This window comes from Psammomys obesus, unplaced genomic scaffold, assembly GCF_907164565.1.
Source record: "Psammomys obesus unplaced genomic scaffold, mPsaObe1.curated_primary_1811, whole genome shotgun sequence".
NCBI classification, from domain to species: Eukaryota; Metazoa; Chordata; class Mammalia; order Rodentia; family Muridae; genus Psammomys; species Psammomys obesus.
In genome coordinates, this window is record NW_026596085.1 from 5054623 (window position 1) to 5081133 (window position 26511).

Sequence of the window (26511 nt, forward strand, 5' to 3'; positions counted from 1 at the left end):
CAACACCAGTCTCTGTCGGAGGAAATAAAAGACACAACAGCCACGATATACTGCCAATATCAAATTAGAAGGCCAATTACAAAACATAAAAATGATACCAAGAAAAGTGCCTTCCGGCATCTGGGGAATCTGGAGTCTTCACCACCTGTGGCTGATGGGAATGTAGAAAGCCATTTTGGACAGTACTTTGGTAGTTTCTCACAATGTTAAACATATATATATATACCAGAAACTCCACTCTCTTGTTATATTCCCAAGAGCTATAAAACCATATGTCCCCATGACAGCATGTCAGGTACATGTTTGTAACAGACATAAATATCCCTAACAACTCCAACATCCATTAGTTGATATATAGATAAAGGATAAAGCATCCCCACTCAATGGAATGTTATTTGGTCCCCAAAGGGACTGAAGTATCAATAAATACTTCAGCAAAAGACCCTTGAAAACAATGTGAGTGACAGAAAGCCGTCACGAAAGGCCACACACTACATAGCTTGACTTACACAATGTCCATAATAGACAGATCTACAGGAACAAAAGTAGATCAGTGTTTCTAGAGGCCAAGGAGATCACTGCTAATGGGCATTGGTTGCTTTTGGGTTTGCATTGGTTACTTTTCTGTTGCTGTGACACCACAACCACGGTAGCTTACAGAAGAATTTAACTTGGCTCACAGTTCCGGAGATGGGAGTGTCCCTCATGGCAAAGAGGCATGTTTGCAAGTGGCAGGAATGGTGGCAGGAGCCAGAAGCAGAGAGATCACAGTTTTTTAAATTGTAATTTTATTACAGTTTATTCAATTTGTAAACTGGCTGTGGCCCCCTCCTTCATCTCCTCTGAATCCTACCCACCATCTTTCTTCTTCTCCTATGCCCCTCCCCTAGTCCACTGATAGGGGAGGACCTCCTCCCCTTCCATCTGACCCTAGCCTATCAGGTCTCATGAGGACTGGTTGCATAGTCTTCCTCTGTGGCCTGGCAAGGCTGCACTCCTGCCTCCCCCCCCCCAAAGGGGGAGGTGATCAGAGAGCCTGTTACTGAATTCATGCCAGAGACAACCCTTGTACCTCTTATTAGGGAACCCACTTGGAGACTGAGCTGCCCATGGACTACTTCTGAGCAGGGGGTCTAGGCAATCTCCATGCATGGTCCCTAGGGAAGATGGCCAATCCTCATTCAGAAGGGCAAATATGACATCGACATCGGAAGCAGGGGAAGACAGGGAACAGGACAGGAGCCTCCCACAGACGGCCTCTGAAAGACTCTACTGATCAAGGTATCGAAGCAGAGGCTGAGACTCATAGCCAAACTTTGGGCAGAACACATGGAATTTTATGAAAGAAGGGGAGATAGAAAGACCTGGAGAGGACAGGAGCTCAATAAGGAGACCAACAGAGCCTAAAAAAATCTGGGCCCAGGGGTCCTGCAGAGACAGATACCCCAACCAAAATCACACTTCTTAACCCCCTCTCCCCCCGCCCCCCGACAGCACCACCAACTGGAGACCAAGTGTTAAGATGCCTGAGCCAAAGGGAAACAGTTCTCATTCAAACCGCCTCATTCCACTCCCTGGTCCCCATAGACCTATGGCCATATCATAAAGCAAACTATATTTAGCCCATCTTCAAAAGGTCCCATTGACTTTACAAAAATTTTTAAGGTCCCAAATCCAAAGTCTCTTTTGAGAATCAAGGCTATCCCTTAATTGTACCACCCCGTAGAACCAAATGCACACTACACACCTCTAACATAAAGGTACAGACTATGTGTTACTATTTAAAGAGCGAGAGATGGGGGTGTAACAAGGTAATAATGGACTGAAGAAAGACCAGAGCCCAGCAGGGAAAACAACAACAACAAAATCCCATAACTCTAAATTTGGTGTCTGGGACTTCAGTTTCAAAACAGTTAGATGGCTCTGCTCATTCAGCTTTTGGGCTGCAAGAGATGACGGCTTCCTCTCCCTGTACGCAGCTCTTCTTGGAAGGCATCTCATGGTTCTGGCATCTTCTGCATCTTGCGGCCTCCACTGTGACCCCGGCCTCACTTTCCCAGTTTTATAAAATGGTCTCCAAGGGCTTTTACGCAAGGACTCCTCTGCCACACTCAGCCTGCACCTCAGCGGAAGAGGAAGCATATATACCCTTTCTCTCTTTCATCTCTCTCCCCCAGAGACAGCACTACATGACAACACTGTCAGGGCTGACTGTCAGCACCCACTCAGTAACCCGAGCCTGGCCGCACAAACCTGTACTCTACTACCGGGGACGGAGACAGCAGGATTCCAGCAACTGAGTGGTGAGCCAGCCTAGGAAAAAGGTGGACTTCCGGATCAGTGAGGGATGCTGTCTCAAGGGGATAAGGCTGACAGCGAGAGGGGAAGATACAAGTTCTGCTCTGGCTTCTGTGTGCTCAGCTAACTGTGTGCATGGACCACAGGCACCATCTAACACACACATGTCTATACCCCACACACACTAACATACATACGCACACCACACACACGCTCACGCACATACGCACATCACACACGCTCACATGCAAACGCACACCACACACATTACAACAACACATACACATATACAAACGGACCTTGCCAAGCGAATCCTGCTTACTCTGAAGGTCTGTTCTGAGGTGCCACGTATGTGAGGGTGGAACAACGTTAGCCCAACCAAGAATCCAAAGACAAGTGGAGCGACGAGGCACCAACATTCATTTTTTGGCTGCAAACTCTTTCCAAGAAGAGCGGGAAGCCTTCAAGCAGCCGCCTTGGGCACACGAGCTCTGCAGCCTGGGCCGTGGATTGGGTGATGTACCTATATATCAGGCTGACAAGCAAACATCCCTCCTCAGAGCCAGGCTCACAGGCTCGGGGCTTGGAAAGTGTCATCCTCTCAGCGCCGAAGCCCACAGGCCACAATCTCCCTGTCACACCTGGACAGAGACCGTCAGAAGACAATGTGTGGCTCAGTGTTGTCTCCATTCTGGAGGCTGAGGCCATCAAAAGCAGGTGTGTAATCTAACATGGCTCCGAACAACACAGCAAATCCAGTGCGCCCAGACTCCCCCTAGATCAGTGGTTCTCAGTCTTCCTAATGCCGTGGCCCTTACATGCTGTGGAACCATAAAACTATTTTTGCTGCATATACCCATAATTTTGCTACTGTGATGAATTATAATGTAAACCTCTATCGATGGCTTTAGATGACCCCTGTGAAGGGGTCATTCGAACACAAAGGCGTCACAACCCCCAGGCGGAGAACCACTGTCCTAAGACAAAGCTAACACTTGAATTCTGGTACCAGTTCTCGAGTATTTAGTTTCCCCCCGCCTCTGACGCCGTAAGGAATAGTTTTATGAAAGTAAAAACATAGAACTGCAACTGGTCACTTGAGTTTCCAGTCATACAACTCTTAATACGGTTTAAGAAAAAGTCTTTTCTAAACACAGAAAACCACCAGCTTTCTCACTAAAACCCTAGGAAGTCAGAGCTTTTCTTGGCCCAGGTCTGCCAAGCTGTGTAAAGCACTCCTTGGCAGCCAGACATTCAAGGGCAATCTTATCTCCGCGCCTTCCTTTTTCATACAAAGAACTATCTTAAACCGTCAGAGTGGGTTTTTTCTGTTTGTTTTATATCCCGGACATAATGTCAGACTCAGTGCTGGGTTATCTGAGAAGAATTCCATTTCATTTATTACTATTCTCAGAACAAAGAGGAGAGATCTGTGCAATGAGCGCTTGCAATGGGTTCTCCTTTACCAAAACTGTCTAAAACCCTGGAAACGGATTCGTGACTAATCAGTGTGGCAACAAGGGTTAAAGAGAGATTACCTCCAAGTGCAGTTATCTTGATCCAGATAGCCATAGAGGAAGCAGGCCACGCCCACCACCGCGGCTAGCAGAAGCATCTTCGTGTAATAGCCCAGCCAAGCAAAGTAGATTCCAATCTTCTCTCCATAATACTTCCTGGGGAGAGAGAGGGAGAGAGAAAGAGACAGTTTTCTCAGAGGATCTTCACCAAAACAGCTTCATCCTAGCATGGCTCCTTGGGTTTTTAAGAGAAGGAGGCTTTTTACCTAAACACCTGATTTGGTTCACCCCTCTGTCCTGTTCATCCTCACAGAGGCGCCTAAAGTTTAACCATGGACCAGAAAGGATATTACACGCATGGAAGCGGAGTGAATTTAAAAGGGGCCAAGGAAGGAGAAAGCACTTCGGATGGGGGGTGGAGGGGACAGGGCGTCCCTTGTTCTAGGTGAAGGTGAGCACCGAGTTGCAGTCTCTAAAAGACCTTTTACTATGAGGGGGTCTTCTGCCTGGTCGTCAGCTACCTGCCATTACGTGGCTAGAGAAAAGGCAAGAAGCGAGTTGTAGAGCCCAAGCCTTACTGACTACACAGCTGCCGTGGACGAGGTACGTTTCTGAGAAAACAATGGGTACCTCTGACCCTGGACGGTGCCACCCCACTCTCAAGCCGTGACTTCTCTCTACACAAACATATCTATACACCTACGGTGCAGTAAGAGAAACCCAGCAGGGGAATAGGAGCCGTTCCGTGAAGGTGTTCTCTCTCATACACCACCACCTTCTGTCTGACCACAAGCTATGGAATGAGCAAGACTCAGGCAAATAGTATTCCCGCCAGAGTAGCAAGCCAGGCCCAGTTTCACACAGTGGCCTCTCTGGGCCTCCAAGCAGGGACACCCCTGACACTTCCCTGGCCTCAGCAGCTTTCCTTAGTCACAGAGGGAAATCCTAGCTTTGATTCTAAAGTCAGAACCACATGGCCGAAGCTGCTACTTTCTGCTTCTTTCTGAAGCTGGAACATGACCTCCTTGTTCAATTACATTTGTAATTTCTGTTTTCCATGGTTTCCTTCACTGCCTAAGCTTGGCTGTTCTGGAACTTGCTCTGTAAACCAAGCTGGTTTTGAACTCAGAGATAGTCTTGCCTCAGTTTTCTGAATGCTGGGATTAAAGGCTTCTACCACACACCTGGACCTATTTTTCTTTCCACAAGATGGAAGCTTAGCTGGGTGGGATGTTGCCCTGAGGTCACCACTCCCTTCATTCTACTTAATATCCTTGAACATTGGATTTAGCTCCATTGCACTTCCTGGTGCCTCTTTAATCCCTTGAGCCATATATTTTGTATTTTTCTTATGCAGTTTGCTCTATTTGCAAAATGTTCTTCATAGTAGTGGACCACAGGACAGAGTCTATACTAGGCTATTTTTTGAGATTTCCTTTGTCATTGCCATGAATCTAAATCTCTTTGCCTTAGCCTCATGTAGACTCTTCAGGGAAGGGCAAAAAGCAGCCACATTTTTTTTTAACAAAATATTACGAGAATGATCTCTAGGCAACACACTAAAAATCTTCTCCTCTGAATCCTCTTAAGCCAGACTCCCACAGTTCAAATCACCCTCAGCACCACTCTCTTCCATGCCCCTGCTAGTATGGCCCATTAAGCCCTGCTTAAAGCATTCCACTGCTCTCTGAAGCTCCTAGAGCCATAGTCCTCCAAACAAAAGCGTGGTCAGCCCTATCACCGCAATACCCAAGGCCCTGGTACCAACTTCTGTCTTAGTTTGGGTTTCATTGCAGTGAAGAGACACCATGACCACAGCAACTTTTTTTTTTTTTTTTTGAGGTTGTGACAGACCATGGGCCTTTTGAAGCTGAACTAAATGTGTTTTGCATTACGTCATGGTTGCAAGCCTGCAAGGGCCAGGGAGTAGAATGATCAAACCTCTCTAGACGCTCCCAACCTGGATCTCTAGAGGCTGACTGAACTTCCTACTAAACTTTTTCCTATTCTATTTTTATTTTTCAAAAGCTTTATTTTGTTTTACAGGGATCTTTGCTGCCATCTACTCAGACTCTATCTCATTTTCTCTCTCCGAGGTAAATAAGGAGACCATGGCAGAACTCTTTTTCTGGGCTGAGATGTTTCCTGCAGATTGCTTTTTCCTAGTTTGCTTGGGTCACTTTTACAGAGAGAAAATGTCCCACTTTTGATAATTTCAAGATGTTACTGGTGACACAGGAAAGGAAATGACAGGTGGAGTAGGGCAGGGACAAGTTAGCAAATGCATTTGATTCACTTAAAACAAGAATCCCTCAAACCCACTGCTATGCATGCAGACATAAATGGTTTCTGAAGTTAACAAAATGGAGAAACTTCACAAGGCTGTCATCCTCGAATGCAGTCAGCCCTTCACCTGTGGGTCCGACACCCAGAGGTATCAACCGCAGACACTGGGGTTGTCTACAGCTATACCATGCTGAATGCACCGTCTCACCTGAAGACGCTGGGGTCAGAGTTCACCTACACTGAACATGCTGAGACTCTTGTTCCTGCGCTAACTCCCTGGACTGTACAGCAGAGGACCCACCCACAAACATGGTATTTCCACTACCTTAGGGATTATAAGCCATTAAAAGACGATTAAAGATTTAAGGTATGTGGGAGAAGGGCATGGGACGTAAGGGACTCCTTATTCTCAGAGGCTCCAGACAGCAGCTCCTCACGAGTGTCCAGAAGACTGTTTTTACACGTATACGCCCACATACTATTTTAATCTACCGGGTAGGCAGAGTTGGCAGGAGTACCTCTGTGTGACAATAATCCAGGTAATATTAAACAAGGGAGGACTAAAGAGGGCCAAATGGAATAATTAAATGAATCTTTATGAGATTATTAATCTAACAAACAAACAAAAAAATTTTTAATGGCTGCTACCTTCACAAAAACGAGGCAAGAGGAAACCATGCTAACAGAAGCACACAAGGCTGTATGTCAGGCATCCCTACACAAAGCAGGTCAAGCCACCGGGAGGGGATGATGTCACCACAGCAAACGCACAGGACAGAGGTGAGCTTCAACAATACCACCGCGCCAAGACCGCCGGCTTCTGAGAGACAAGTTCCATGCTCTCGTGATTTCCTCGGAGGTAACGAAATGACATCTAACAGCAGAAAAACACTGAAAATGCTCCCAGCTTCCCACACAATGAGCTAATGACTCTACCACTTACTCCTGAGCAATGAAGGAGTCTCTCTAGGTCGCTGGCTGACTGGTAACCTCTAACCCCTGGGCAGTTCCGGAGAGGGAAGAGAGTCTCTCCAGTTCGTGGTGGGACCACACTGACAGTTTGAGACACCACAGGGCTCCACTGGGTGCTTCTCACTGGAATACTGCCTTCTGCTCACCTGATAAGATCCAAGGGCTGCTTCTTGTATATGCTCCGAGGGTGAGCCCATTCCCTGTACAGAAGGTAACGCTCGCTAGGACAGCTGGGGTCCTCCGACACATAGTTGAATTTGCACTGAGGAGAAGCAGAAAGAAAGAAATGAGCACCACAGTCCTCAACTTAAAATGGCCATTGTGGGAACTGGGCTCCCACTTGTTGGAAGGGACAGCTATGCCATTTAAGTTCTAGTGATTCTAAAATAAGGGTGATAACTATTGCCCTTGAGGGTCTTCTGGGAATAGAGATGGCAATGGATGCTTGGATAGTGGGGCTGGTAGCTGTCACTCTTAGCGAGCAGGGCAGGGAGGTGTTGGGAGCCCCAACGATGCTGATGTCCTGAAATGAGGCAGTGCTGAGCAATAAGAAACGGGACCTCTCAAGACTTCAGGTCCTCTCAGTCCAGAGCCATCTATCTGAAAGCCCACCCTTGCATGGTGGGGGGACCAGGACACTGGTGGGCAGCAGGCCACTGTTGGTGCTTCATCAGCTCTCGGTTCAGCAGTTATGCTGGCGCTAAGTAAGTAGCAAAGACTGGGTCACGTCACCTAAGAAGCAGAGCCTCCTGCCTCTGTTTAGATCCAATCACCCCTTTTCCTGTCTAACCTACCCTCCTGCTCGTGCAGGGAACCGTATTACCAAGAAGCCCAGCCTTGGTAAGAGCCCTGATCCCTGCCTGCTCCCACTCACACCACTGGATTACTCCAGGCTTGGAGATCTGAAAGACCCGGGCACAGACAAACGTCAGTGAGTATTTTAGGATGGTTATGTCTGACACTAGCATCCAGAGAACGATGTGTACCGTCCCTGAGGTTCATAAGCTTCCACTGCTAGTTTTTGCTGGGGCACAAAAATAGAACCAACTGTCAGGCTCGGTGGCCACACTGGATCTCCCAGGAGGCTCAGGCCTTGCTGTCTCGGCCCCGCCTCCCACTCTCTGGCTCATCCATGTGAACCAAGCACCTGTTTGAAGTTCCAGTTTAGTTTTGATATATGGTAGATCTGAAGATTGTCCTCTACCCCCAATGCACATAACACATAGCAGCAATGGTCAAAGTCAGTGCTTGCTTTCTTTGGTTGTAGAGATTTAGATAAAGTGGTAGAAAATGCAACGAAGTACCAGTGTGATTGATGCGGTATTCAGTATGTTTCGATGACAGGACACAGTAAACGCTTCTAGATATATAACGGCCTTGCATGTATGTTGTAGTGAAGGTTGGAATGATCACGTTTAAAAGAATACAGTCCATAGGAGACACTAGCTGCTTGATAAACACTCCTGAATCCAATGGGTCACTGTAGCCTTTGAACAGTCCTTTCACAGAGTCAATACTCTGGGGCCTTGTCACTGTGACATGAACCCTGGTAAATCCCCTTTTAAGAGCCTGATAGAGCTTTGAAATAGTATTTCAAGGAGGAAAAGTCTACTTACAGAAAATGTCAAATTAGAATTTCTGACATGTTTTCCTTACAAACCAAACCAACCAACCAACCAACGAACCAACCAACCAACCCCTGTTCTTTTTTTTCTGGTAATGACATCTGTCAGTATTACGAAAGTAGCTACCGCTTACATGACAGGGTCTAATGCTTTATATAAAGTTAATTAGACAACTCGAGGAAGGAACCACAACACCTTCTTCGCTAACAAGGGCACGTGGGGGCAGGCGGAATAAATGGCTCACGAGGCCACCTAGCTGGGGCGTGGAAGAGAGACTGTACAACCAGTCACCCAGCAGGTGCTGCCCTGTGGAATCTGAGCTGTTGCCCCCTTTCCGGAGGGACAGAACTCTTCACTCTGCCTAGTCCTTTAAACCCAGCAACGGCTCTCTACCTAGGTGCTTTGGATTGTTCTTGCCCTGGACCAGCTTGTGATCTCTCCAGATATCATCTTTGTCTTACTGAGGAAGAGACAGAAGAAGTCTAATCCTCCCTGTCACTGGGCGCTTTTGGTTTCGCCATCTGACTTACGTCGTGTAGAGGGAACGCTGCTTTGTAGATTCCGGAACTGACCAGTCTATTAATCCCAAACTTGGTAACGTTGTTCATCACTTGGTATTTGACCCGAGAGAGGATGAAATAGACCTAAAAAGATTTCAAAACGGACTGTGTTGTTTTTACTGTAGAACTAGCCCATGAAACCACTGTTTATTACCACAGCAGAAAATGACAGGCACGGAACTAACACCGATACTACTAATTATAGTATTTTTTCAGTTTCTAAAAACAAAACCACAACAACTCCAACAAGCGGCTACTCACTCAACAGCAGCTGTCTCAAATCTCACCGAAACAGAAACCACATTCGGCTTAGACTTACAATGCGGCTTCTAGTGGCAGGGTTGAAGAAGGAGTCTCTGTCCAGGATATAAAAATCATTCATCCGGCTCTTCTCAAACGGTGCCGTGAAGAACTCCTGCTCCGGCTTGATGACACTCTCGTTCACGCGGAGGACCTTGGTGAACCAGTTGAGGGTGCCAAAGGCCGAGCTCAGTTTCAGGTCATTTGGTTTTAGGGGGAGTTTGATGTGCATGATCTCAGCATAAGTGCACAGCACTTCCCAGGGCGCATGCACCTTCACGAACACAAGCTTGTCATCGGAAACCTTGGAAGGAGCGAGGAAAACAAACAACTGTGTTCGCAATTTTAAAGCACAGATTCCCCCCACTTCCCGCGCTCCCGTAGGTTTTAAAACAGAAACCTACACAAAGAGGACACCAGCAGAAGTGAAGACAATGTCAGATCTGCAAATGATCATGCATTTTTTTTTTTCTTAAACATAATTCTTCAGTTTGAATTAAGAAACATAAGACTGGTAATTTTTAAAATATTTACTTTTTTAAGTTTTTACTTGTGTGTGCGTGTATGTGTCTGCGCTTGTATGTGCAGGTGGTACAGGTGGCTCACAGCAGCCAGGAGAGGGCATCAGATCCCTGGGAGCTGGAGTTGCAGGCAGATGCTCTGAGAACTGAACTTTGGTCCTCCCCGGGAGTGGCAAATGCTGCTAAATGCTGAGCCATCCCTCAGGACTCACACTAACAATATCTTAAGTGAGGAAAGCGAACTGTTAATTTGTCGGCACAGAATCTAAGTTAGTGGCTTGGAATAACAACACTAGGATAATTTTGCTATCTAAACCAGGAAACGGGCTGCTTTAATTTATGCCTATGCACTGTGCAATGTGGATATTGATGTCAAGGAATTACACTCACTACTACAGATAAGCAGTCTATCTGTAAAAGCCCGCTGTAAGGGTGAAGTGAATTCCCCCTTGCAAAGGAAGAGGCATGCACGGGGTGTGTCCGCTGGTCACATGTGCGGAAGTCAGAGGATGACTCTCACACGCCAGCTCTCGCCTCCAGCCACACAATCCCGGGCCTCACCTCATCCCATCAGGTTTTTGTGGCAGGTGCCTTTGCCCACTGAGCCATCTCACTGGCCTGTGGTACAGGCTTTGCCTGTCTCCTTTCCCCCGCTGTTTGTGGTCCAGCTCTGGCTGCATGGTTCCCGAGCACCCTCCCTCCCCACCAGTTCAGCTGAGGCACAAGCTCCCAAGCACAGTGGCTGGAGAAGGGTTTCAAAGAAACTAACACTTACTGAGCGCGTTGCCTCCAGCTGCAGGCCGTGGCAGATGAGGTTAGACTCATACGCTTGTCTTTTCCTCTGACAAAAGGAACAGGAATACAAGTTAGAACGCCAGTTTTAGCAGAAAAGACTGTTTTCAAAGGAAAAAAAATAGCTGACTGTTTTGGCCTTGAAGAGATACATTTGCTCAAGATGGAACAAAAGCAACCAGTTCAATGGTGATAGTTCCAAGAGAATGCAAGAGAATGTAATGTAATGGATTTCCTGTATTCTCTGGAGCGCTATGGACTGGCCTGTTGGGGCTTTGGTCCTTTGGGGGGGGGGGGTGTCTATAAAAATTTCTGTGGCACAATCCTTAGCTCCCAAAAGCACACAAAAGGAAAAAATTTTTTTGAGTCTCATTCACTGACCAGAGTTAAAGATTCCAGATTTAAATTTTTTACTCAAATGATTCAATATTAGATGCGTATAGATTAAACACACATAAATGCAAACAAACAAACAAACACATATGCGCACACACACTCCATGCGCAACTTACCTAAGTCAATACAACAATATAGAGAACTCTAACAAGGTTCAAGGTGTTTACAATGAAATGCTCATCAAGCCATAAACATCTCCAAGTCCACAAAATAGGAACTATCTGATAACATAGCCCCGCTCCCACGTTACAAGGCCAGTTCAGAAGGTACATACACATACATGCCCATGCAAATAAAACTTAAAAAAATAAACATTAAAAAATCACTAGTGTTGTTTCTTAATTCAAACTAAAGAGTTGTGTTTAAGTAAAAAAAAAAAAAAAAAAATGTATAATCATTTGCAAAGCTGATATTATCTTCACTCTCGCTTGAAGTGCTACTAAGTTCCAGATGGTCAGGCATCTGCAGACGGAGGCCCAGGGCATGAGGAAAGCATGCAGGCGTGCGGACTGCGGCTTGAGTTCCTGCCCTCATATCCCTTCAGCGCTGTACTTCAAGGTGTAAGCTGAAAGCCTTTCAAGCTGTAAGCCTTTCAAGCGCAGGTTGCTTTTTTGGGCCTGGGGTCGATCATAGCAATAAAGAGGAAGCAAAACAACTGTGCTGTGAAGGCATCAGAGAGAATGGGTGGGTGGGGGGTGGGGATGCGTAGGGGGGCAGAGGTTAAGAACACGAGCACTCACTGAGCTAGAACTCTCTTTCCATCAGTTATCACCTCTGCAGCCTACAGGAGGAAACCCAGTCCCTCTGTGTTGCTCTTTCATTTGTTCATACTTCAGGGGCGGCCCTCTACATTTGCATAAGACAGGGATTTAAACTGCCTGATGCACACAGACCTGAATGTCCATTTCTTGTAATGGTGGGAGGTGACTTGAGGCAACCTTCTCACTGAAGACAACTAAGAATAGTGGATGTTTTTCCTTCCTTCCTTCCTTCCTTCCTTCCTTCCTTCCTTCCTTCCTTCCTTCCTTCCTTCCTTCCTTGCTTCCTTCCTTCCCTTTCCCCCCTCTCTCTTTCTTTATTTCTTTCTTCCCTTTTAAAACAACTCCAACATCCATGTGCTGCCAGCCAGAGGTCAAGATAACCCAGGGGTAGCAGTCAGCCTCTTTACCCAGAAGGTACCACTTCTGACTTGCTCCTGAGAGGAACAGGGAAGGCCCTAAGCTGCTGTGCCCCAAATACAGAAAGATCCTTTTAAATTTGTTGTGGACACCCAGTATGTGGCTGACCCCGAGTCCAGCTCTACTCCAAACCTGTGTCCACAGTGGTTCTTTTGTTACTACTGTTGTTGTGGTTTGGTAGAGTCATATGAGAGAGAGAATCTCAACTGAGAAAATGTCTCCAGCAGATTGCTTGTAGGCAAGTCTGTAGGGTCTTTTCTTTATTAATGACTGATATAAATGGGCCCAGTCCATTGGGGTCAGTGCCACCCCTGGGCGGGTGGTCGTGGGGTCTGTAAGAAAGCAGGCTGAGCAAGCCATGAAGAGCAAGCCAGTAAACTTGGCTTCATGGCTCCAGCTAGGTTCCCACCTCCAGTTCACACCCTGATCCCCCTCAGTGGTGGGGTGGGACCTGGGAGTACAAAATAAAATAAAACCCTTTACTTCCCAAGTTGCTGCTGTTATTTACCATGGCAACTGAATCCCTAACTAAGACGCCCTGAACTGGAAACCAAGTGCTGCCATGCAAAGAGGAACTCATTCTGTGATGACGAGCCGGAAAGTCACCTCTAGAGAGAAAACTTAATGGAAAGCTGGCGGTGACCCCAGCAGCGGCCGAGATTTCAGTTAATATTTTATTACTTACTTTTCTGTCAGTGGGATAAAATTCCCAACAGAAATAGCTTAAAGGAGGAAGGGAATCCCGGCAGGGAAGATGGGCGGTGCTCATGGCGGCAGGAGGTGGAGAGTGGCCTGTTTACATGGTGGTGATCAGGAGACACGGGCCAGGGAGCTGCCCCACACTCCCAAGGTGCCCCTCATGCTTCGCACGTAACCAGCTGAACCCCATTCTCTGCTTGAGGGCTAGCTTCCTTTGTCGCAGAGTCCATGGTGGCCATCACTGTATCTTCCTTCCTCCCCATTAATTGCTGGTGCCATCTTTCTCTATGGCACCGGAAAGCCACTCACTTCTTGATCTTACTGGGTAATGCCTTCTATTTTTCTCACTGCTCTTACCTGTCAGCCAAAAATCACTTAAAATGCTTTCCATTCTAAGACCATCAAATCTCCCATGGTCCTCTTGTCTTTTATTACCACTCCTGCCCCTAGAGATGTGGATGATTTAATATCAGTATCATTAGTACTTAATGACTCAGGCCCATACAATAGCGTGCACGCCGTAAATGTCTGAAAAATGAATAAACTGAGCGCACTGTAGACTAGCGGCTCCCTGTTGCTCAGAGATGAACTGGCTCAGAAATGAGACCACTGAAGAAACAACTGGGCTCCTTCATCCTTAACCCCCAGTGAGTCTTTAGCTGTGGGTACTGTAGGGTAGAGTGGAGGAGGAGAGGTACAGTTCTATTGTTGGAGTACCCCAATATCAGAGACCACAGAGCTTCCACAGCATTTGAGGTTCCCAGGCATGACAGAGAGTTGAAGAAGAAGAAGACAGAAGAGGAATGGTTGGAAAGCCGGGCTAGTCTCTCATCAGACACACCAAAGCAGCCACTCCTCACTTGGTCTTGACACCTGCACCAACCACATATCATACACTGGACTTTGCAAACCAGATGCGGTCTGTTCCTCCACGGATTTCTCTGAATGGAGGCGGTAACTTCCCGCTACCTTCACTGGCACTCTCCTCATGGATCTACTCAACCCCCTGAACATCCTCTTTCTGCTCTCATAATTTGGATTTCCTTTACTTCCGGATGAGGGGCAAAACTCAAATCCTAGCTCTTGTATTTAACTAACCTGTGTGATGCTGGGCAGTTATCTGAGATAAGTACCACCGTTTCCATCTCTAGAGTTGGTGAAGAAATCGCTTCATCTTAGGATTAAAGATTACATGTGACTTCAGGAATACAATGTGACCCATGAGGTACAGTCCACAGGACTTGCAGAATCACCTCTCCTTTCAGAAATATGAAAAACTGGCTGTCCACCCTGCCCCTGCACTACACACCCAGTGACCCCAAATCCCTCCGCCGAGAAGCTTTGTGCCCTTCTACAGGAACGTTTCAAACAGCCTTAACCTTCAGTTACCTGGCCCTCTGTCTTCCATGCTTTGTGTTCATCTCAATCCTGATCTTTAAGCCCCGTCCTTGGTAGCTAAAGCGTGTGTATCCCTTTACCATCCTTTCAAGGAAACAATGTGTCTGCCTAACTCTTCTGCCCCACTTCTGTATGTCCCACGGGCACTGACACACACTGTAGCACACGTGTGCGACATACAAACTCCCTTCGATACAATTTTCATGGCTTAATAATATTCTTTCCGGGTGACAGACTAATTCTATTTCACCAACCTCAAATTGTTAGATATTTGGATTGCTTTTAATTTCCCGCTCTCAAAGTGAAACAACCTCTGTGCACCTTTTATTACTTCCTTAGGGCACAACACTAGAAGCACAACTGTTAAATCAAGTGTGTCTGAAAGTCCTTTAGCACGCACAGCCATAACGCCCTCCAGAAAGGTGGCACTAATTTATCTTATTTTCGTTCTTATTTAGTTCTTTATAAAGAAGTCCCAAGGTATTCACCTGACTTGCTTCACATAATTGGTAGAGCTTGGAGGTGGCTTCTAATGCCTCCGCACAAACTATAAACACTTAAACAGTCGACTCGAGGACTGGGCGTTCACATTTGCTTGAACACGTTAATAAACCACCTCCATGTTACTTTAACGACTTAGATCCTATTATTTCCCTTCGGCATGTCAATTCGCAAAGAACCAGTGGCATATTTTAAAAATTGATCTAACCAGTTTTAGTTGTGTCAAGCAAGTAAAATAAATGAGCCTGTGTACTCTGTTTGTCAAACAGGCGCTGAGGGGGAAGCCGTTGCTCACTTCAAAGACTCCTGAAGTCTGTGTATGAAGTCGTCATCTTTACTTCTTGGTAGAATTTATACTTGCATCAGTAACTGCTCTTGACACCTGAAAAATTAGTGCAGAATGTCTTCTACATTAAAACCCATGCCAACTGATATTGCATATTGACTGACACAGCCACTGCTCAATAAATATTTGTTGAATAAGTGATTATCTGAAGACACACTTTTAACTAAAATTTATCTCAGCGGCTTGCTGGGAAACCTTATGTATGAAATCTAAGCCATCACTATGCCCTCTGATTTGTATTTGGTAGCAAAAAAAAAAAAAAAGAAAGAAAGAAAGAAAGAAAGAAATTAGAGTCTCATTCTCTCTTTTTAAAAATCAAACCTTAAAGTGAACTGTGCTGAAATTCTTACATCTCTATGGAAGCAAATCCATCAGTAAGGCAATGAGATCTATCTTCTTCGCATATGGAATTCTGGTAAAGCCAAAGTGACTAATCATTGTGACGATGTGTCCCTCACAGAAAGAAACTCAGGGTCTATCTGTGTGTGTGACGGGGGAGAGAGTGGGCTCACAGCTCAAGGCGAAGAATCGAGAGAGCACCTACCACCCCCCTCCCCTCCAGAAACAGAATTTATTTATACCTCCTTTGACAGATTAATAAAGCTGTCAGAGAAATAAAGAACACAGTCATTAAAACTACAAAGGACAGACTGACTTAATTAAAGAAGCCTTCTGTCCCTAAGCACTGTAGCTTACCAATGCCACGTCTCATTGGCTTAATAATGCGATAGCTGCACAGGACTTAACTTGTGAATCACACAGCGCAAATCCTGACTATAAACAGAAGTCCCTACCACTCCTTCAGTGGGAAAAGCAGGGGCTACAATGACTGAGAAATCAAAGAATGGAGTACATTGTGATGAGGTGCATTAATGAGATATGCAGATTAACTTCAAATATTCTTGGACCTCCATTAAGCAAAGCACCAATGGTTCTGTCATTTTGTTTTCATTTGGATAATCTTTGCAAAGCCTAAGAAAGATGCATGAGAAATAACTCAAAAATCTTAAATCATGTAAAAAGTATTAATTACTTCACGTGCTAATTTATTAGGTTACATAGCATGTGCTCCAGAAGGTTTGGTACGTAGAATACATAAACTCATCAACTGCAGCTTAATTTAAATTCACACGCTGGTGGTACATTTAATGTTGGTGGACTGGTGTGATGAGGGATTTACTCAAGCAGGTAATGTGTGTTCACGAAGGGCCAAAAAGCAGACGAGCATTTTAAATGGCAAGCATAAATGAGAGGGAATATTTGGATGAAGTTCAGTTTCAAACTTTACTTTTAAAGAAAAGACACAGTCATTGCAGGTTATTTAAAAACCAAGTTACCACAGAAGGAAAACCGTCCATAACCTACCACCGAATAAACAAAGCAAAGGGTTGTTGAGGTGGTTTCTACGCTTACCAGCTTCTAAGAACAACTTGGAAAGCTCATCCTCAAATCAACCTCTGGCCTTTGGTCCAGAGCAGCGATTCCCAAACTGTAACTTGTGACCCCTTGGGAGGGGGTGAATGCTGCTATGGAAGCATTAGGAAGGTAGAGAACCACTGACCTAGAGCTACTGAGTTCAGTAGAGAGGAAAAGAAGTCAAAGCAATCTTCACACAGGTCAACCTAGAGAGAGTCAACTCTTGCCAGCTAGAGGATGGGAGGAGGGCTGTCCCATGCTGTCTTCAGGACAGGACGTGGCCATCGCACTCACGAACCCACAACAGCTGTGGTTCCCTACAGAAGAGCTGTCACAGGCGCAGGAGGGACTCAAGCTCCTTCCCTGAGGAGCTACTGGCAGTTATCAGTTGCTAGGGGAAAAGAAGTCCTTTTCTTCAGGGGTAAAGGCCCTGGGCAAACTGCTCCAGTTAATATCACCCTCCAAGTACTCACACAGAGAACAAACAAAACCAGAAGATGTGAGAGTAGAGCCAGGCAGATGCTGTTTAGAACAAAGGTTTCCCAGGAATAGGAAGAGATGGAAATTCGGGTGAAATTGAGCATCAGACACCATACTGTATAAAACTGTCAAAGAAAAAAGAAATGCATTTTTATTTAAAAAAGAAGAAATGCTTCTTCCCAGAGTGCACCTTTTCACATGCACCTGCATGCAAGCACATTTGTTTGTGACTGCTTATGCCCCTCAAGCCTTTTCTGTGTAGGATTGTGGTCTAGTTCAAGAACCCCTGGGCTCTTTAATAGATGATATTTAGAAAGGTGAGACACAAGAGACTGTGAATGCAAGGACAAACATTGGCCTTCCTTCAAACCTAAGGAGGAACATTTAGCAAAAGGGTGTTCTTTCCCCATCTTTGTGAAGGGACCAAGGTCCTCCATGAGCTGACAAGAAACAATTTGACTTCTCTTTCCAATATATCACTGTTTTATGTCTGTATTTGAGGTTTAAGATCAATGACATTAACCATTTCAGAAATAAACAAGATCCAGATTCACTGCTCTTAGGCCACACACTCAAGAGGCAAGCCAAATGTGCGACCCACTTCCGAGCTGCAGTGCAAAACTCCTTATTCTCATTCAGTTTATTTCTTTTAAGCTACAATGTTAGTACTGTAAGCAGGGTGGAAAACAATGGGAATGATAAAAAAAAATACTAAAAGGGAGCTCCTGGCATTCTCTCAAAACATTAAAAAAAAATCGAAAGTAGATTCAATTTAAAGCATGAGCTTGAGTGCCTACCATCTGGGAAGGTGGCGTCATGAAACAGTGGCTTTGAGCATTGCTCAGTTACCTACCACAATGTGAACCCCTGGCCTCTGATGCCTGGACTATGTGGGAAAATGTTCATCTCAGGGAATGTTCTCAGCTGTTACGATTCTTTGCCACTCAGCCTCCTCCCTTACCACCCCCTTGCTGATTCTGAGATAGGAGAGGACAATATGCATTTCATATGTTTATACATGTGGAAGGCTAGCTTTCAACTGCTTAGCATTTGATAACCTCTTACTCATCCTAGGAGGCTGAAAACTACTGCAACAACGCAGTACGTTAACTATGGTGTTAATGAATCTCTTGAACTTAACTCTTCCCAACAAAAATGGTCTGTCTGTTGACACACGTCTTCCCAAGCCCTCTAGTCACACAAAGCTCTGGAAAGTCTATTCTGTTCTCTTCATCCACGAGCTTAACTTTTTAATAGTCTACAGAACTGTCAAATACTTTCCAATTCCATAAATTATTTAATGTAGTTTTATAAGCAGGCATGGGTAATAATAAATAATAAATGTGGCCATGTAGCATGTTAAAGTTAATAAGGAACACTTTTATCTGCATTTTGCTATCTGTTGTCTTACTGGACACAAACAACCAGATATAATCCACTCTTCATACTGGAAGGCTCTCCTTTCGTAGATTCAGCTAAACTAAGATGGGAACTATTTAGGGAAAAATTACAACTGGAACCACACAAACAGACTTTGCTCTTGTTATTCTCAAACAACCCAGTTGAACAGCTATTTTTGTTGTAATGTGTTTATATTAAGTGATACGGAGATGATGAAAGCACCTAAAATATTAGATTGTATACAATTATCCTGTACCATTTTATATAAGAGACTCGGGCATCGTCTCACCTTGGTATCCAATGGTACTTTGGAACCAGTCATTATACATATGTTGAGGCTATCTATGCACCTAAAATTAATATACCTTAGAATCTGCTTAATGAATTGCCAAACTATTCATTAGACTTCAATGGACTTTATTAAAAAGTTTTGAGATAGGGTCTCACTATGTTGCCCATGCTGGCTTGGAACTTACTATTTAGACCAGGCTGGCTTTGAACTCACAGGGATCTGCCTGCTTCTGCCTCCCAAGTACTAGGAGTAAAGGGATGTACCGCCATACCTGGCTTTTCAGGAGATTTTTAAAAGTGCGTAAGATAAAGTTCAAACCTTAGTTACTATAAAAACACTTAACTTTAAAAGACAACAGTTTAACTTCTGAAAAGGAATCTACCAAAAGTTTACACTGGTGTAAATATTTTTACTAGGGAAGTTTTGCAGCTAATCCTATTAAAACCATAAACAATTCAACAGCAGCTGCTAGGATGAGTTACTAGTTTTATGTCAGAAGCCCTGCAGTTGTATGTGAATGAGAAAAAAGATAAACAAAACTGTTACAGGCCAAATGGTGGTGCAGCCTTTTAATTCCAGCGCTTGGGAGGCAGAGGCAGGCCCACCTCCGAGTTCGAGGCCAGCCTGGTCTACAGAGCGAGTTCTAGGACAGCCAGGGATATAATCTAGAGAAACCCTGTCTTAACAAAACAAAACAAAACAACAAAAACCCATATAATTTGTAGACAATGTGGTCTTCAACTGAAAAAAAAATTTAAAAAACCAATGGCCACATTAAAACAAAAGTTTATCAAAGTACCCATACAGACTCACAAAAAAATCAAGCATCCTATATAAAACAGGTCACAAACTACAATTTAAAATACTTGGACAACAGCAATATAATTTAAAATAACTAAGAAAATCTAACAAAAAAATAATACAAAGCCCACACGGGCATGATAACCCTTCAGTAAAGGTTACAAAGTCCTCATCAAATATCAAGGTTCACTGTGCTTACCTTACTAGACACTCTATGCACTTGAAAGCTCTTCTGAAGAGAGCTTATCTACCTTCTTAGTAACAATTCTGCCTGGGGTGACTCACGTGAGCACTGCCCAATGATTCTAAAGGTTCACAAGATTGAACGCTAACTAATACCTGTGTTTACTCTATAAAGAAGCTCTATAAAGTAGCTCGATTGCTACTTTAAAATTCTTACGTGTCGGTCTCCGAATCTGACCCTTCTTGAGAATTCTTAAGGTGAGCATGACATACAATCATATGCTTTCACAGGCATGCCCTTCCTCAACTTTTTAAGGAAACTATGTTTCCATCAATTACTAGGAATGGATAAAAAGGAAATAAAACGTAATCAGGATTACACACACCGCTTTTGTTCTGTCTAGACAGCACCTCTTGCCCGTTCCCCCATCATTTGACTCTGTTACTGTGTGGTCAGGCGCACAACTATCTGAAGGGAGCCAAGTACTGGACAAAACAAGATCAGCAGCAGAGCAGGCTTGCAGCTTGTTTGCAGTTCTAGCAAAGGTGGAAAGAAAGAAGCAGTTACTAACGAGACTGAAGGAAAAACTGGAGCAATGCAAGAGGATCGGTTTTCATTTAAAACCTCTTTGCTCATTACAGTATAGAACAGACATATTTAGTAGCAGTTTTTGGTGCCAGACACCGATGGCAGCTTACTGACGGCCAACTCCCCTTCCATGTTACAAAGAAAAGCCTGAACACTATTCTGATACTGAGTGGTGCTGTGACTCAGGAGATCACCTGACCTAGCACAGGGCAGTGAAAGATTATCTTACTAGTCCAGCCCCCTCTGCAGACACAGGGATGGAGTCTAGAATGCCCACGGAAAACAATCTCCATGAACACCAAGAAGGTCCTGACACAAAAAAAGGTACAGTATTTGGATATCACTTAGCTACATTCCCCCATATTTTTTAAACCACTTCGGATTTCTATTAAACACAGCATAATGCAGCTGAATGCTTATGTTGTCCACGTTAGAGAACAGTGAAGAATAATACATGTGTTTAACAACGACAGTTCTTCTGAACACTTAAAAAACAGATTTATTAATGTGTGTGTGTGTGTGTTTTGACTGCGTGTATGTCTGAGCACCCATGTGTGACTGGTGCCAACATAGACCAAAAGAGAGCATTAGATGGCCTGAAACTGGAGTGACAGATGGTTGTAAACCATCATGTGGGTTCAGAGAACCAAACTCAGGCCCTTTGCAAGAGCCACTTGTCCTCTTAATCACTGAGACATCTCTCCAGCCCCCTTCTGAATATATACATTTTTAAAAAATCTGTGGTTGGCTAAATGCATGGACGTAGAGCCAGCAGACATGGAAGTCTGGCTATTGTTGAATTATAACAGACTATGAGATGGTAAGGGATGTAATTCAATGAGCAGAATTCTTGCTTAGCATGCATGATGCCTTGGGTCTCAACCTCCAAATCAATCAATCAACCTGCTGTCCTAGTTTGGTTTCCATTGCAGTGATAAACACACGACCAAAAGCAACTTGGAGAGGAAAGGGTTCACCTTACAGATGAGAGCATGTCACTGAGGGAGACCAAGGCAGGAGCTTAGAGCAGAAACTGAACCAGAGACCATGAATAAATGCTGCTCACTGGCCTCCTCTCCTCCTCGCTTCTGCGTAGCTAGCTTTGTTACACACCTCAGGTCCACTTGCTCAGGGATAGCATGGCCCGCATTAGGCTATACCCTGTTCCATCAATTAGCAATCAAGAGACTACCCCCATCCTCACACCTGCAGGCTTGCTTGGGGACAGAGACTAGCCATCACTTTTGGCATGGTGACATTTTATCTATCATCCCAATACTCAGGGGGTATAGGCAGGTAGATGCGTAGCTCAAAGTCATCACTACATAGTGAATTCAAGATGAGCTTAGACTACATGGGACCTTGGCAAAGGAAGAAGGAGAGGAAGAAAGGGAGGGAGAGAAGAAAGTGGCTATGATCTATGCTAGACAAGGAATTACAGTGAAAAGGCAGCACAGGATTCTTTGGTAAGAGCTTCCTTATCTCTCAGAAGAGACAGTCCCCTGCTGCTGGCTGCCTGGAGTCCCAGCTGTCACCTCACAGCCAGGGGATGCTTGCTTGAGGACCAGGATACAGTGGCCTTACCTGCATCATTCAGTACCGGCTCTGTCTCCTCATTAGTTACATAATTATTTCCTTCTAGCAATTAATCCACTTTAAACCTTGTTTTCTTGTGAGCTGCAATAAAACCCATCCAGACTGAGTCTGTGCAAAGCATAGCACAAGCCAAATAAGGCTTGCAGAAAAAAAATCACCCCCATATAAAATGCAAAAGCAAACATCTTACGCTTTTAAAGGAAAGTCAGACTTAGGACATGATTTCACCAATATTGAGGAGTAAAGATCCATAGTATTTAAAAGGTTGGCTGTAACAGAATTTTGGGTTTTAAATCTGTGTGTATATTCAGAGTGCCTTTTGTCGTAATAGTTCCATCTTTCCACAGCCCTAAAACTTGCTTACAGAACTTTCATCAATTCTGGCAAAGTCAATCACGGCGTTGTTTTAGGAAATCAATATGACATACAGAAAAACATTTTCCTTTTAGGGGAAACAGGACTTTGAAATTGCCTTTCCTCGGCATTGTCCTAAATCCTCACTAAGCTCCAGCAGGAATACAACAAAGCTCAGATACGTCTGTCCAATTAATAAAAATGTGGTTCCAAAGCTGGGCTTTGAGTTTTGACAGAGTATAAAATTAAGAAATATGTACAAATGCAAACTGAAAACACTTCAAAGCACAGCTTATGAATATCAACATCAAGGTATGTCACTCACTGTGTTGGAGGATTGCCAAAATTAATGATGACTTTTTTTTTCCCTCCTGACTTATGAGAGTCACCCTGAGACCAATGTTCCTGTCTAAAGCAAATGAAGAACTTATTAATAATGTGAGTAGCTCCAGGGCCCCTTCACCACAGCAGTAAAGCTCATGTCTAAAGCCAGGCCATCTTTTTTTATGCCTTCATGGATTTCATCTGTTTAGCTTGCTTTACATGCCCAGCTCTGTCAGCATATGGGTGGTCCATGACTATTTAGTCATATAAATACGGATGTGCCAGCTAGTATAGCATCCTGAGAAAATGAGCAAGTCCACTAGCTACTTTAGTGATAAAGCAGGGTGACAGGAGTCACGCCTCTTATATCAGAGTGTCACACCAAATAAAAAGAGAAAGTATGCCATTAACGTTTGTGACTTATATGTCCTGGAAGTCTATGTGATATCAATTTGATTTAATCTTAACCACAGCCGTGTGACAGGCGTTGAAGTCCCATTTTGCAGAATCTACGGTGCCACTGAATATATGATGAGCCAGTATTTTTACATCCCAGTAAGAAAAAAAAAAAAAAATCAACCAGTTATAGAGCTGAGATAGCCTATTCCCTATTTGTAAGATGAAATCTAAATTCAAGGAAGTCTAACTGTGTGTGTGTTGGGGGGGCGGTTACAAACGTGACAAGGAGATTTGCCCGAGGCAATGATCCAGTCCTGCCAGAACCTTCTCTTGATGAGCTCTGCCTGATGCAAATTTTGCACAATGGCTGCAGTCCTTGCCAGGTCCCAGCAGCAAAGACCCACCAACTCCTCCTTCATCTTCTCTGCATCTGCTCTGCTCTATATGTTGATGCCCAGGCTGACTCTGGAACTGCCTAATGACTATGCCAGAGCCTCTGTTTCAGCCTACGTTCCAGCATGGCGACATGCAGCATAGCCCCAAGCCTGAACCATGTGGCAAACAGGACTTTTTCCTTTGGCATAAGCAATAAATTCACTCTTTGTGTGTGTGTGTGTGTGTGTGTGTGTGTGTAGGAGAGCCATGATCACCTGGAGAATTGTTCCATATAAGCCAAATGACTCCAGCTAAAAACAATGGCTGAATTAGAATCTGGGCGCCATTTTCTACATCCTGGGCTAACTCCGTTGTCCCAGACACACTTAAAACTCTAAACTTTACCCTTTCCAAATTCTCAAGCACGCGAATAAAAGTTATTTGTTTTATTTTACAAAAAAAAAAAAGAAAAGAAAAGAAAAGAAAAGATTTCTGCGCTTGCCTTCAAAGAATAAGCAGAAATGAAAAGGTTGGAGATTGGTTTGGTTTATGGGCCAAGTATAGATGAGGGCTACGAGAGCTATGTCTGTGTAACTGCACATGCCTTGGAGCGGGGACTAGAATAATGAGTGATTTCTACAGTGGATCTAAGCATCCATGTGTACACTTCTTTCGTCCTGTGTGAGTGCAGTGCGGTTTGCATTTCGGTAAAGAAGTTCCAGGTGGCTGCCATACCCCTAGCCTGTCCTTCTAACTTCTCAAAGAAAGAGGCCAACACCAAGGAAAGAGAGGAAGAAGAAGCATGGCTGCCAGGTAGATGCAGAAGAGACGGGAAGGTGACAGGAAGCAAGGGGCTCCCAGGCACAAGGGTGTGGATTAAAGAGGAGAAGCTGTATTTGTCTCCGCCCTGACTAGGTTAGGCACCCACTGCCTTGGGTGACCATCCGGCTGCTCTAGCGTCAACCCTCATGCTCAAAGGTGTGACGGCAGAGCCCAGCTCATGTGTGGGAAGAGTTAAACGAGAACAAAAACACACGAGCAAAATGCTCCTCTGGCAGCCGGAGCAAGCACCCCAGGAAGGCTAGCTGCTATTGCACTTGTCGTTAATTATCAGCCTCCTTTCCCAGCCAGGTGTAAGCCACCCGGTGGGCCATAATGCAAATCTGTTCTGCACAACAGAAGGTACAATTCCTTGAAAGTGCATCTCCCTTCAGTATGAAACCGACTGAGGAAGAGCTCGAGCAAGCGCCTGTTTCAGATTCTACAAAATGTCCTCTAACAGGCCTTGAAGGAGCAAAGGGATGTTGGGCTCAGGTATCCCACATCAGTTCCACAGTTGCTTTCACGGAAACGACACGCTTTTTCTCATCTCACAGTATTAAGGGGACAAAAGGGAAATGAAAGTAGAACAAATTCCTACCTTCTGTTTTTCATTTGTGCCCTTTTTATTGTTCTCCTTTTTAGTTTCATCTTCATACACAAGAACGAAGTCAATTCGTCTCTGGCCATCGGTGAAAAAGAGGGAGTCGGGCTTTTCATTAAATTCTTCCTGTGTGGAATAGGGGGGAAAGCAGTCATGTGAGTTTTAGGAAAGGTAATGATCGGTGAGTGTGCATCTTCTAGTTTTCACGGGTTCACTGATGAGCTCATTTAGAGAAATACATTCATGCCTAGTTACCTGATCTCTGCAGCATATCATGAAGGATGTCTGTGACTTGAGGAGCAGGGCATTAACCTACTATGCTTGGGAACAGTCAGTATTGCATGAAGGACATAATCTGTCCAGATTCTACCTGCCCAGACAGCAGAGGGGAGTCAGGGCTGGAAAGGAACTCAGTAATGACAACTTCCTCGCAGACAGACTGAATTAATTAGCACAAAGAAACACACGGGACTTAATTCTGTTGATGAAAGCCTCATCATTTGTCTGTCTTATTTCTTAGCTTTTAACTGGTTTTCATGACATCTCTCTAGACATCATCCCTTCATTCAAAGTAGCATGTTAAACGAATGCCAAAAGGAGCTACCATGTACACAAAGCCACATTAGTCCTTGGTGTTTGTCTACAAATCCACAGGCGTGTCCCTTGACCCATGAGAAGCAAATTTTAGAAACTGTGGATATTATGGTAATAAATTAAGTGAGTCTTTAATTCAGAGCTTGAGAGATTTTACTCTAGGCTGTTTATGGTGGTCCAAGCTACTATGATTCCAACACCAGGGAGCCTGATGTAGTAGGACCGGCAGTGTAGCTTGGGCTACACTGAGATGCTCTGTCTCAAAAAGATGGGTAGCGGGGAGAACGGACACGGCAACAAAATAAGGTCCCAGAGCAGAGGACAGGCCTAATGTAAGTCAACTCGATCGCTATCCCTCTGTTCCCATACACATGTGGGCATAGTTGTTCTAATCTGCTATGAGAAGAGTAGGGTCCTCACAACCCATAAAAATGCTATGTCAACAACTTTGTTGTTCAAGAACCAGAGTGTTTTTGAACCGGGTAAGTGATAGTTTTCAACTTTCCCTCATTAAAAACAAACGGGGACCTGTGTTTCGCCATCATTTGATGGATGGAATGGCTTGCACACTATGTTCATTAAATGTGATTAATTCTCTTCTGCAATCAGCATCAATTAGCACAGGAATCATTCCATTTTGCCACCACCACACCATCGCCTTCTCTTCACACCTCTGAGAGGATGTAATCTTTGCAACTCATAAAATCTGCTACGTCCTCTTCCTTTGCTTTCCCCTAATAGGGGCACATGAAGGCTTCTACCATCACTGAGACGCTTTCCTCTTGGCAGGAAAGTACTGCCTGTGGAAGTAGCATCACCAAGAGTAGCTGCTGTCACCCCCACATCCCTCTAAGCCGGTGGTTCTCAACTTTCTTAACTCAGAAACACTATAATA

General features: G+C 44.6%; 1 protein-coding gene across 2 annotated transcripts in view; it reads right to left on the bottom strand.

Annotated features, from left to right (window-relative positions):
• Positions 1-26511, bottom strand: part of Ano6 (anoctamin 6) — a 159277-nt gene that overhangs the window by 41936 nt on the left and 90830 nt on the right. For both annotated transcript variants that reach the window (XM_055627116.1, XM_055627115.1), the window contains 6 exons: positions 25020-25148; positions 10855-10920; positions 9578-9862; positions 9229-9342; positions 7220-7335; positions 3837-3971 (listed from right to left, as the gene is read on the bottom strand). In XM_055627116.1, the coding sequence (XP_055483091.1) occupies positions 3837-3971; positions 7220-7335; positions 9229-9342; positions 9578-9862; positions 10855-10920; positions 25020-25148 (845 nt within the window). The remainder of the gene's footprint in view (positions 1-3836; positions 3972-7219; positions 7336-9228; positions 9343-9577; positions 9863-10854; positions 10921-25019; positions 25149-26511) is intronic.